Below are 14,521 nucleotides of genomic sequence, written 5' to 3'. Positions count from 1 at the left end.
CATATGTAAATCATTTTTCTTTTTTTTTTGTTAGTAATTATTGTCCATTCTTTTTTCTATTTAATCTCTAAAACTATAGTCCTTTGTTTTATTTTATAAAGTTGCACTTGTTAATTTGACATATTTCTAAATTTTAATCCCCTGTTTTGGTTTTAAAGGACACTTTAGGATTATGCCATAATTTTAGTCCCTTTACATTTCAAACCATGTATGATGTGACATACTATTCCTTGCATATAGTCTGTCAACAAGAGAACAAATTAAGTTAATTATTTCAAATTATTTGTCAATTTATTTTATAAAAGAAAATTGTTTGGTTGTTCTATATATTGTTCAACCCATCAAATGGGCTTCAGAAATTAATCAAAGAGGCTCACATGGGATGCCTCACCTAGTCAAAATTTATTATTATTTTTTGGCATAAAATAATATTTAATGATTTTTCTCTTAACAAATTTATTTAATCAACACTTTGTCTCTATCTCATGTGAAAAATTGCATGTCGATTTGAAACTATACTTATTAATTAAAGACTAATAAAAACTTAAACAATATTGAGTAAAAAGCTTTACTCGTTGAGCTCACTAATGATAAATACAAGTTCAAAGAGTAATGGTATCAAATTTACTTAAAAGATATTAATCAAGAACTGTCGATAGGGTATAATATTTTAATTTGAGGATGTTTACAAATTAATTTTGTGCAAATGTTTATGTATAATCAGGGGCGGAGCTACATTATATGAAGGGGGTTGGTTCATTCGAACTCCTTTCAACGAAAAATTATATTATTTATACATGGTTAAAATAAATTTATACGTCTATATAGTAGATGTTGAACCCCCTTCGGCTATCTATCTCTACAGATTTTAAACCCTCTTATTAAAAATCCTGACAAAATTATATTATTTATACATGGTTAAAATAAATTTATACGTTTATATAGTAGATGTTGAACCCCCTTCGGCTATCTATCTCTACAGATTTTAAACCCTGTTATTAAAAATTCTGACTCCGCCTCTGATCAGTATGTATACATTATATATCATGGTATGTTTGGTACAAAGAGTGATTTTTTTTTTTAATCTATTTTCATGTTTAGCCCTAGACTTTCATTGTTAGTTTTGCGTTTGCTCTTCTTGTATGATTTATTTTTCTAAAAGATTAAACGTTACCACATAAATTAACAAATGGCCAAAAAGGAAAGATAACAATTTTAAGCATATCTCTATAATTTGCTAGTAACAAACAAAATATTTTTAAAAATTATCTTGTTAGATATAGTTATAATATAATAAATGTCTTTCTCACATTTGATAAATGTTTTGGTTTTACTCTTGTGTACATATTTGAGTCAACTCGTTAGGTGAAGAAAAAAGCAATAACACAATGAGGTAAATTACCGTTAACACGGATTATTATAGATGATTACAATCAAATAAGGACATGTTTAGTCAATTAGGTGTTTAAATGAATTAATTAGTTAATATATATATATATATATATATATATATATATATATATATTCTATGGTAAATAATTTTTAAATTATTATTGAGATAATTAAATTTGACCCTTATTGATCATAGCCGACCTCCCACCCACCAATCTTGACCATAATGTGTATTTAGTAAACAGGGTTTAAATTTGAAGTAATAAAATTACTCGATCATCATAGACAAATTACGTGACAATTTTATTGAATTTTGTTTTGTTTTATAAATGGTAATTTGTAAGCAATTATATTTGATAATTTGATCCTTCTAGGTTTAAATTTGGGGGTAATGAATGAGGGAGGAGTAAGTAATAGCTCGTAAATTATATTAGAGATATAAAGTGCATTAGACAAGTTTTATATGATGAGCTCGACGAAAAATTATTTTGTAGGAACAATTGATCTATAGTCTTTCTCGTGGAATATCATCTGCTCCACCAACTAAATATTTCCTTATTATAGCAAAAATATTTACATAAAATGTAATACTCCTTAGAGAAAAGGATAAAATAATGCCCTCAAACTATGTGAAAGGAATAAAAATGTCTTCCGTTTATAGTTTAGCTCAAAAACGCCCCCCATTTGTAGTTTGGTCCGAAAATACTCTTGCCATCAATATTGGTCCAAAAATGCCCTTATCGTTATTTGACACATTTTTTTCAATTTAATGTTTTTTTTAAAAAATAACAAATGTTTATCTTACTTTGATTAAGAAAAAAAAAAGTGAAAGTATTTTTTATTTTATCAGCAATATTTTTTATCGTTATATAAATATAAATTAATGATAGATATACTATAATCGTATACATATGACATATATCATCTATCGAAAGGGTACATGAAATTATTAAAAAAAAATATTTTCTAACTTTTATTTGTTAAAGTGATTTTAGAAGAAAGAAAATTAGAATAGTGTTCCTTAATAATATTTCAATTAGGAAGAAGATGAATTTAAAAAGAAAAAAGAAAAAATCAATATATTTATTTAGCAAAAGAGCGTTTTTGATCAATTTTATAACTATAGTGACATTTATGGACCAAAATATTAATTACAAAAGCATTTTTTGAATCAAGATATTAACAATAAAGATATTTTTTAATTAAACTATAAATAAAAAATATTTTTATTTAATTCATATTAAAGGATATTTTTACTAATATATGAGCAAGAAATTAAAGGGTCTATCTTGTGAACTTAATTAATTTATTCTGTATACAATACTATTTCCTCAAAGTCAACGGTCCGACTTTGAATTAGAATTTTCAAACTTATCTATATCTAAATCTAATTAAAATAGAATAAATACTAAATCAGCACCACGGGTTCTTTTAAATATTATTTTTTTCTTAAAGGATCGACATTAATTTTAAAATAAACACCAACTTGAATCTTTCAATTCTTCCAAAATTTGAACTTACATTTAAAAAATATATTGGAAAAAATTGGCGTCTGATAAAAATATAAATAGGTCATATCATGATACGTAGTTCGAAAAAATTAATGAAATAATAATTTTAGTGTTACTTTTATTCTATAAAATAGCCTTCTCAGACTAAAAAAATGACAATAGAAAATTTCAAATCATCTTCTCGGCCTTCTATTCACTTAGACTTTCTAATTCTTTTCGAGTAATTAGCACCCTTGTAATTAAAAATTGCATGCTTAAAATAGCTTTGAAACTCTAAACATTTGTATTGCATTTACTCACTTATGATAACAAAGTTTTATTATATAATAGGATAGCTTTAGATAATTGGAAATTTTGGCTTCATTTATTCCATTTATATACATTATTTAAGCCTTTAAGGCATATAGACACATTACTTCATTAGTCATTCTTTATATACCACAAGATTCTGAGTAATTGAACCCTCAACCTCAATTATAGAGGTGAAACAAATATGCATTTAATATTAATTATCGTTAAATATGTATTTTTAGCGGCAATTAGCATTCTTTGTATATATTCTGAAGCCTATAGTGACAGTAGTTCTAATGATACTTAATTGAGGCCGATAAATACTTTAGCACTCTTTATTAATGTCAATATTTAATGCCGCTAAAAAATATTTTTGTTATAATATATAAAAAGCGAAAAAACAATGTTTTTAATTTGTTATATATGAATTTTCTTTTTATTTTCAATTAAAAATAAAACTCTCTTATCAGTACACCCAGAACCATGTGTTCATATGTGAATTATTATGATTTAAGGAGTGTGGCATGTGTGCATGAACCCATACATCTCCTTTTGGATATGTTCCCCTAATTATGAATTCGATTTTCATCTCAAATATAAATCTAAACATATAATTGAAGAAACATTAAAATTGTTCCAATGCTTTATTTTTTCATACATATAATGTAAGTAGATATACTAATAATAAACTTAATAGGGTGACTTTATTTATGTTTACCTCTCCTTTTAGAAGCTTCCATCCTTTTACTTTTCTAGTAACTCGAAAGCACATTCTCTAAATTAAAATTTAAAAATACTTACGATCCGAATAATTTTCTCTCGTCGAGCGTTTGAAAATTTTGGACGTTTGACTTGTATAGATATATATATAAGTTAGGCGTTAGAAAATTAGAAGAAAAAACGAAAACGCGGTCGACATTGAGTATACGTGGCAGTTTTTGAGCTGTAGTTTTCCTAAACTATACGGAAAAAGTCATGTGGGGCTCTAATTATTTAATGCAAGTACCTAACTATTATAACATTAAATTCATACTCAATAGCATTTAGTTAACTTTCCTTCAAGATTTTTTTAAAAAAATTGTATTTTCATTTTCGTATGAAAATGTGTCATCCACTAGAAAAATAGATATATATGAAAAGTATATTTTCATTTTCTTACACGCCGTTGAAGTTCACAATCCTAATTAAATTTGAATAGACACTATATGATTTATAATTTTTTCATGGTGACATTTCTAATATAATATTTTATATTCAGATATAAATTTGAGACTTGTAATTAAAGGCAGGACAGTCTCATTACTGTATTAAAATCATGATGATATAAGGATGACAAATTATTTGTTGGGAAAAAAATTCTGATATCTTAAAACGAATTATTATTTTCTAACTGTAGAAATTGTGTATAATTGTAATATATAAATGATATGTCTTTGAATAGCGTTAAAGTCTGTTTGGAATTGCTTTTGATTTATGACTTATAAGCCAAAAGTATTTTTACCTTATGTTTTTTGGTTTATTTTTATTATTTTGACTTTTAAATAAGTGTTTATAAACAGTTTTTAATTTTATCCAAACACTTTAAAATAATTTAAAAACTATTTTAACTTAAAAACACCTAAAATAATCAATCCAAAACAGATAATAGTCAACTTGTGCAATCCTTGAATTGAATTGGCTTTAAAAGCCTTCTACTATGACATTAACTTCTTAAACCGTTGTTTGAGGCTATGACATGATTATGCTTGTTCACCTATATATATATATATATATATATATTTCATTTTATATTGGTTCAAATTTTAATAATAATCTTTTTACTCATAGTTTATACCAAAATGACTAAATTTGGGAAGAAATATTTTTACCGATATAATAATTTTAAGCGTAGTATCTTTTGACATGCCTCACTCTAACAATTTTCAACACCATCCAGTATTCATCCATTTCTTTTCATGACATTTTACTCTAATATTGTGAAAATAATGTTAGATTGACTTTCCTCTTAATTTCTCAAATAGAGTAGTTTATTTTTCAGTAAGAAAACGAGTGCATACATAAGAAGAAGACAAATTCAGATTACATAAGAAAATTGAAATTAAATGCCAAAAAATGACCCTACAGTTTGTTATTTTCCAAATCACAGACAGAATCAAATTGTTATTTTCCAAATCACAGACAGAATTAAATGCATGTGAGAAAGAAGAGCAGAAAACGAAGACTAAGAAGAGAAAATCTCAAGGCAAAGTTTGATTATTAAATTTGTGTAAATATTGCCCCTCCGTTCAAAAAAGAACGATTTAATATAATTTGAAATGAACTTTAAAAAAAGATAGATTTTTTTAAATCTTGTGGTACCAAATAAAAATTATGTCAAATTAAGACTGAGCAACAGATCGATCGGAACCATCAAAACGGCACGAAGCCATAAAGGATCGAAACGGGACTCATTGACGGGTATCGGGATGAATCGGATCAGAATTACTGTGATGGATACTCAATTCCGTCTCGTCCCACTATATATCGAGATAGAACTGAAACGGACTGGAATGAAACGAGATGGGATAAACGGGACGACACATCTAGTTATTTCAAAAATAATTTTTTGAATTACGAAAATATGAATATTTTTTTTATTTTTCTAAGTTTAAATTAATAGTTTTTAAATTTATAATATAATTTCTTACTTAATTTTTTTTAAGGATATTATTTTAAAAATTTTTACTTATTAAATTTGCAAGTTAAGTCTAATAAGTTTTCAAGATTTAAATTTTTTGAAATTTATAAGTTATTACTTATTAATATGTTATAATTTATAAGTTATATTATAACTTATAGTTTAAATTACTTAAATTTGTAGTTTTAAAAAATTAAATAAAAATAAGGATAAAACAATTACACAAATTATAAACTATAAATTATAAATATATAATATATTAATTAATAAATAATAATTAATCAGAATCGAAATAAATTGGTATTGGTATATCGGTATCAAATTGTGGTTTCGTTCTGTATACCGTATCACGATGTCCCGTTCTGTCCCGCAGGCAACCGAAAGGGGACAAACCGAAATGGTACCAATACAAACCGGTCCGTTGCCTAGCTTTATGTCAAATGTATTAAAATACCCTTTAATCTTGTGGCCTTAAACATGTCATGTGAAAAGTTTAAGTTAAATTGTTGTAAAAAAAATGAGTCATTCTTTTTCTAACATACTAAAAAAGAAAGTGAGACATTCTTTTTGAAGTAGATGGGAGTATAAGGTAATTGGACTGGCTTATTGTAAGTGCTTCTAAATTAAAATAATTACTTTTTTTTTTTTGAGTATTTGCTAATTTTAGAAAGCACTCCTTTGCCTCTAATTACTTGTCCACTTCCAATTTGACACATCTATTAAGAAGACTATTGACATAGTGAGTTTATCATTTTATCTCTATTAATTATCAAATTGATGAATTAAAAACTTAAGATTGTCAAGAATTTCTACTTTTTTTCAAAGTGACTAATTGAGAGTATAATAAGTAAAAATATTTTGTCCTTTCTTAATTTGTCAAAATAGACATGTAATTAGAGACAATTAAAAAAAATGGACAAGTAATTAGAGACAAAGCGAGTATTATAAGAACTTGACTAAATACTCGCTCTGTTACATATTCCTTATATTTCATTATATATGACACATTTTTATTTTGCACTTTCGTTAACAAATGATGTGACTTTACCTTTCTATTCTTATTTAATATTTTCTTAAGTCAATTTTATTAATAAATGACAAGTTTAATTAACTATTCTATCAAGAATATAATATACAAAATATGATAATTTATGTGTAAATCTTATAAAATGACAAATATTATGATTCAACTAATTATACAATGGATAACATATAAAATGAAATAGAGAGAGTGTTTGGCTACCGTTGTTAATATTTTAAAATGTATTCTTTATCATGCTAATATTATTTTTTAAATATAATTTATGATAATTTCTATATTATTTTTGAATATTAAAATTTTAATTGATATTTGGCTAAAATATGTATAAGAACAATTTCTTTATCCCTCCCTAAAAGAATAAAAGGAGGAGGGAAGTTTTAAAAGCAATTTTTCTAAAAGATACTAACATAAGATAGATAAGTCGGGTGAACAATCCCAATGACTTAAAATTTTATTTTATATCGGAGAAAAGTGTGAAAGAATTAAATTAGAAAATAAAAAAGAAAAGAAAAAGGTAAAAAAATAAATAAATGAATAATGATGAGTAAAAGAGAGATGAGAAAGTCAAAACAACCATAAAGAAATGCACATCTCAAAGTAACCAAAAGCTTTGGTTGTTGAGAATTTCTTAATGTTGCATTTAGAGCACACATCAAATTAAAATAAAAAGCACTCTTCAGAACCCTATGCTTATATTGATTCCTTTCACTATGCACCCCAATTTATTTCTATTTTATCGATCCTTCCGTTCACTTTTACTTATTATATTTACTTTTAATAATTAAATTATATATTTTGATCAATATTTTAAAATGATAATGTTAAAACGAGGGAGAAAAAAATATAAAATTCAAAAATATTTTTATGTAATTTTTGAAATATTTAAATATTAAATTAATATTATTTGAATTAATTTTGAAAACTGTCATCAAAGTAAAACGTAACACAGAAGCAGTGTTGGTTCCCTTCACTATGCACCCCCCTTTATACTTTTTTTTAACTGTTCATTTTTATTTATTATATTTTAAATTTCTAATAATTAAATTATATAGATTTTGATCAATATTGTAAAATGATAATATTGAAATACGTATATAATTTAAAATATTTTAAATGTAATTTTCAATATTTAAATACTGAATTAATATAATTTAATTTAAAATTAACTATTATTAAGTAAAATGTGACAAAAGAAATAATATTGATTTATCTTTTTATTTTATTTTTATATAATCATAAATTTTAAAGTTAGAAATTAAAAAATTTATGCTTAAACGCTAATATCGTACAATCTGATAATTTGAATATTTGGAACCTTTCGTTTAGTCAAAGGCTCCAAATTAGAGAATTGTATATCCCAAAAGTCTGCCAAATTAAGGAATAGAATAATCTTTTTTGTGACTTATTTCCATGCGTTACAGTTCTAATGGGCCCAAAAAAGGTCTAATCTGCTTTTTATTTGGTCAACTCTTCAATTAATTGTGTGATGAGAATACACACTTTTTACCCTTTTCTCATCATTTATTATAAAAAGGAAGAAAAATATATATGGTCTGATATTAAATATAGGGACCAATTAACATAAAGTTGTAACTATTTGTCAAGCAGAAATTAATTTTGCAAAGGCCAAGTGAAAATAACTAATCATAAGATATTTCTTTTCTTAAATTTTTTTATAAAAATCTATAATTTTTTTAGCGAACTCTAACCTTTTCAATTAATAGACATATAAGATTTTATCAATTTTTGATTGATAAGTCAAAATAAGTTAAAACCTTAAAAGGATAATTTTAAGAAGTATTAATACAAATAAGAAATTTTTACCTTATTAATAGAATCTTTTTTTAAAGTTTAAGATATTTACCTTATTATTCTTTGATCGAATTCTTTTTTAGTTCAAGATATTTATTATGTATATTATTTAGTATAAATTCTTACATGATTATAGATCAATTTCATTTTTAATAGACGAATAAGAATATATATATCGTATTTAATTAAAATATTGAGATATTCAATTAAAATATAACTTTAACTTAAATATCAAATGAAATAATTTGATAAATTTATGGAGTTAATTATGTATTAAACGTTATCAGTACAGATAATCTTCCACTAAAAGTACCCATGTTTCACTACTTGACATCATCATATCAAGCTCCACATAAACACATTAAAAAATATTTAATCTAAATACACATGATTAATTTTAATTCTAACACTACTTTTTTTGCAATATTGCATACATAATCATTCACTTATACTTTTTTTTAAAAAATTGTGTCGTCCTTTTAACAGAACCAAGTAATTTTTTCTCCTAAGTAAATTTTAAATTCATTATTTTCAGATTTCTTAAACTTTTTAAAATTAATATAATTAGGAGTAATTAATTCATTAATTAAGCTAAGGAGGTAGGAAGAAAATGAATGGACAGGATTTAAGAATCTGGATAATATAATCTGTCAAAGCTAAGGTTCAAGCATTTTCATGGCGGCTCATGAAATTCCTAAAAAATATATAAAAAGCCAAATACCAACAAAAGAAAAAAAAACAAATATTGGAAAAAAAGGAAAAAAATATTGAAAAAAAAAGGTAAAAAAAAAACAAGAAATTGTCAACACACAAATCTTTATAATTACACAGTGAAGACACCCCTTCCCATTTCTTTCTCTTCCAGCTTTTTCTTTGCTTTCTTCTTCTTCTTTAACGCGGATTCACTATAGAATATACCTATATTTTTCCTTTTTTGGTTCTCTTGTCAATCCATACAAGTTTTTTGTACAAATAATAAATACCCATTTCGTTCTTGGTCTTAAATTCAAACCTTTCTTGATAGTTTTTTATCAGAAAGGTAGAATCTTGGAGTTGTTTTTACAGTTTTTTTTTTGGTATACCCATATAGATATCTCACTGAAATATTGCAAAAATAAGATCAAGAAAGCATTTTTCAGTGGGAAACAAGAAAAGGGCTGGAGTTGATTTTTCAAGATTTTGGTGAAATTGGGTGTGGGAAATTGATGGCATCTGCTGCAATTTTCTCATCGTTGAGAAGACAAAGGTCGCCGACACTGGAAGCGTTCTTGGCGCCGGTGGATCTGACAGATGTTGGGTTGTTGCAAACTTTAACGGCGTTATCTTCTGAGCTGATTTCTGCATATTCAGGTAAAAGGCTGCCGTTTTATCAGCGGAAGAATTGTAAGTCTTTGTTAAGGAAAATTCAAGTATTTTCTGTTCTCTTGGAGTGTCTTCTTGAGAATAAAAAGAACAGAAGTAGTGGTTCTTCAGATTTGCCGTTTACAGCTTTTTTGTGCTTCAAGGAGTTGTATTTATTGCTTTACCGGTCGAAAATCTTGCTTGATTATTGCTCTTATTCAAGTAAGTTGTGGCTGTTGCTACAAAACCATTCGATTTCAGGTCATTTCCATGATTTGAACCAAGAAATCTCGACCCTTTTGGATGTTTTCCCCTTAAAGGATTTAAAAAATTTATCTGAAGATGTTAGGGAACAGGTTGAGTTGTTGAAGAAACAAGCAAGAAAATCTCAGTTGTTTGTTGATAAATATGATGAGATGCTAAGGTTGAAATTGTTTTCTTTCTTGAATGAGTTTGAGAATGGTGGTGTTCCTGACTATGCTCAGTTGTACTCTTTTTTTGTGGAAAAATTGGGGATTTGTAATCCTAGGAGTTGCAGAGTTGAGATTGAGTTTTTGGAGGAGCAGATTGTGAACCATGAAGGAGATATTGAGCCCACATCCTCAGTTCTCAACGGGTTTGTGGCGTTGATGCGATACTGCAGGTTTTTGCTATTTGGCTTTGAAGAGGATGATATGGGGTTGAGATTGGGTAAGCATAAGAAGCCGAAGAGAGGGCTGATTAGTCAAGAGATTGCAGAGACATTCATTTCTGTACCAAAGGACTTCTGTTGTCCGATATCGTTGGATTTGATGAGGGATCCAGTTATTGTGGCAACAGGGCAGACATATGATCGAGCTTCTATATCGAGGTGGATGGAGGAGGGTCACTGTACTTGCCCAAAGACAGGGCAGTTGCTTGATCATACCCGGCTTGTGCCAAACAGGGCTCTTAGGAATTTGATTATGCATTGGTGTGCTGCTCGCAAAATTCCCTATGACCCTCTGGAGAGTGGGGATCCATGTGTTGAATGTTTTCCATCAGCTTCACCTAGCAGGGCTGCACTAGAAGCTAATAAAGCCACAGCAGCTCTTCTGATTAAGCAGCTAGAGAGTGGGACGCAGATTGCAAAAACTATTGCTGCTCAGGAGATAAGACTTTTAGCTAAAACTGGTAAGGAGAATCGTGCATACATAGCTGAGGCTGGTGCAATCCCACATTTGAAGAATTTGCTTTCATCTCCAGATGCTGTGGCACAAGAAAATTCCGTCACTGCAATGCTTAACTTATCGATTTTTGATAAGAATAAAGGCCGAATTATTGATGAAGTAGGGTGTCTGGCTTTGATAGTTGGAGTTTTGAGATTTGGGCACACCACAGAGGCACGGGAAAATGCTGCAGCAACATTATTCAGTCTGTCAGCTGTTCATGACTATAAGAGGCAAATAGCAAAAGAAGATGGGGCAGTCGAGGCCTTAGCGGGTCTGTTGCGAGAAGGTTCTCCCAGAGGGAAGAAAGATGCAGTAACTGCTCTATTTAATTTATCCACCCACACAGATAATTGTGCGAGGATGATAGAGTCTGGAGCTGTTACTGCTCTAGTTGGAGCTTTGGGAAGTGAAGGTGTTGCTGAAGAAGCTGCTGGTGCATTGGCGCTGATTGTTAGGCAGCAAGTTGGTGCTACAGCTGTTGGCAATGAGGAAATGGCAGTAGCAGGGCTCATTGCAATGATGCGATGTGGGACACCAAGAGGGAAGGAGAATGCTGTTGCTGCATTACTTGAATTATGCCGCGGTGGTGGAGCAGCTGCTACTGAGAGGGTCTTGAAGGCGCCGTCATTAGCAAGTTTACTTCAGACGTTGCTCTTTACAGGAACAAAGCGCGCAAGGAGGAAAGCAGCATCGCTTGCTAGAGTATTCCAACGGTGTGAGCATGCAGCAGTTCATTATAGTGGGTTTGGTGTAGGATATGCATTTGCTGGAAACTCAGCTGCTGCTAGGGATTCAACTTTTCCTGGTGATGTCTCAGTGTCCATGTCCATTTCAGTTCCAGTATTATAGGGGTACTTACCACCATTCATCTTTTGTTCTTAGTTTTACTTGTAATATTCAAAAATTCTTTCATTGAAATATAAACGCGACAAAGAAAGAGAGAAATCATAGGAATACCACAAAATTCATGTGTTCTTAGCATTTTGCAGAATACAGTGTTTCAAAGTCTGTTCGCGATTCGCTTATCTGAGATGTTAGTGAATAATAGGTTGGTTACAATTCTGACCATGTCCGTTAGGATTCCATCTTTCTTTTTGTATGACCATGGCCATTTTACCTTTCCTCAACTTTAATCTGTTAAGTTAAATGGTCTGCTGAACATGATATAGATGGTTCTCCAACTTGATAACTGAAACAAACCTTTGTAACTGAGTAAGACATTGAGTTAGTTACATTGTAACTTTCAAATATAGAGAAATTTTACCAATTCCTAATGTAAGAATTAGTAGATGGACACCTCTCTTTTTAGTCAAATTTGTTTTTTTCTTTGTTCAATTGTTTGGTGTGTAAGAAGATAATGTATGACTTTGCTTATGCAAACATTTAGTGGTGTTCAAGCTCTGTTCAACTCTCTAATAGGATATCAATGTTGACTTTGAATAAATCCACTTGGAAAAGGAAAACACCCCAAAGAGAGAGGCATCTAAGGGTGACTTAGCAATCAATGAGAATTATGAAACTGATGTTAGGATTCAAAATTTGATTATATGACAGTAAGGTGAATTCATAGTTATCTGATAATGGTTGATATATGATAGAGAGGTGAATTCATAGTCAAATAGATGATTTGGACAAAAACTACAAGTGGTTGTTTGATAGCTTGTACTTATTATTTTACGGAGAAATTAGATATGCGAGGTTTAGTTATTCATGTATTAGCTATTTCATTTTATCTCCCGTATAAAATTGTACATATATTTCTTCATAACTTAAACATGTATTAGTTATACAAGTTTTTATATTGCCAACACCAAACACGGTAATAATTATATACATAATCCTAACTAACTACCATACATGATAGTACTTATGTAAAATACAATATTTTTTCTAATCAGCTATCAAGCGACACCTTGAATTCCTGAAAATCCATAGTATATGCTCTAGATTTGCCATCGGTGCAAAATTATTGGTGTCAACACTAATGAATGATAACAGGTACCTCGTGAAATAGTCATATCAATATATATATCATATATTATTATAAGCATGAAGCTCAAAACTTAAAAGTTGAATTACCATTTTGCTCCTCTAATAAATTAAAACTTATATAATTTATATATAACATTTTGCCCTTTTACTAAATTAAGATTTAATTTATTATTTATTAAATATAAATATTTTAATTACACAATGATATATATATATATATATCTATTTAATTTTCATAAGTATTTAAAGTTAGGAAGAAAGTTTAAATTTATTCAGTCAATGACTTTTAATTAGAAAAACAATGATAAGATTCCTAAAGTCTTTCTATTACTCCTATTTATTCATGCATCACTTAATTACTGATGTTGAAAGGTTTTTTCAGTTTTAAATTTTGAAGGCACTATTTAACTTACATTAATTACAATGAATATTGTAAATGAAAAGATCACTCTTTTGAACTTTCATATGTGACTTCACTCTCTTTAATTAACTTGAATTATTTTCATCTTCCACATATTATTGAAATGTATAGATATTTAAGACATAGAGAAAGAAAATAACAACAGAAATCAAGAACACCCAAAAGCACAAGAATTCATATTCTAACCCTTTTTTCGAAAATTTTCTTGGTCTTCTCTATTGCATGAAACTATATGATGGCACAGTATGGTTCTAATACATTTGAAAATGCTATGCTAACATTTAGATGAACTTACAATAAATCTATTGAAAGAGTAAGTCACGATTTAGATTACAATTTTTTCCTTGTTCTTCCCGTTTTAGTTTTGTTAATTATGATTCTCCCTTCTATATTAAATGATTTTTTGTTATATTTAGATAATATGTTGATATATTAATAGAAAAAAAAAGTAAGGTGGACTACAATTTTGAGATATGTTGTTCATAAAAAAAATTATATTTCTTTGATTAATAGTCACTGTATAAAATTAATTTCATTGTATATGTTCTTTTTGGCTATATATGATACAATCCTAATGCATAAATTTTCTTTCTGATATGGTGTCTTCTCTTCAATCTTTTGGTGTTATATTAATTTGATAAGTTTTCATTGTATTTGTCTATTTTTTTCCCTATGAAAGTTGTTTTTGGTTGAAGGGTAAAAAAATATTTAAATAATAAAGTATAAAATTAGATTATCATTTTATTCTGTGTTAAATTAAAATATTATAAAATATTTATTTATAAATAGTAATCATTCTACATGCCACACTAAATATTAAAAATATTGGTTATTATGAGATCATTGAGTTAA

General features: G+C 28.0%; 1 protein-coding gene across 1 annotated transcript; it reads left to right on the top strand.

Moving 5' to 3' along the window:
* The first annotated feature begins 9,171 nt into the window (after nucleotides 1-9,171).
* LOC101245319 (U-box domain-containing protein 17) lies at nucleotides 9,172-12,220 on the top strand. The gene has a single exon (XM_004232986.5). It carries the CDS (start codon nucleotides 9,931-9,933, stop codon nucleotides 12,103-12,105), a length of 2,175 nt encoding a protein of 724 aa, XP_004233034.1. The 5' UTR covers nucleotides 9,172-9,930; the 3' UTR covers nucleotides 12,106-12,220.
* Nucleotides 12,221-14,521: the final 2,301 nt, after the last annotated feature.

The sequence above is a fragment of the Solanum lycopersicum genome, chromosome 2 (genome assembly GCF_036512215.1).
Source record: "Solanum lycopersicum chromosome 2, SLM_r2.1".
In the NCBI taxonomy this organism is placed as follows: Eukaryota; Viridiplantae; Streptophyta; class Magnoliopsida; order Solanales; family Solanaceae; genus Solanum; species Solanum lycopersicum.
This window is presented reverse-complemented; position numbering and strand designations above follow the sequence as displayed.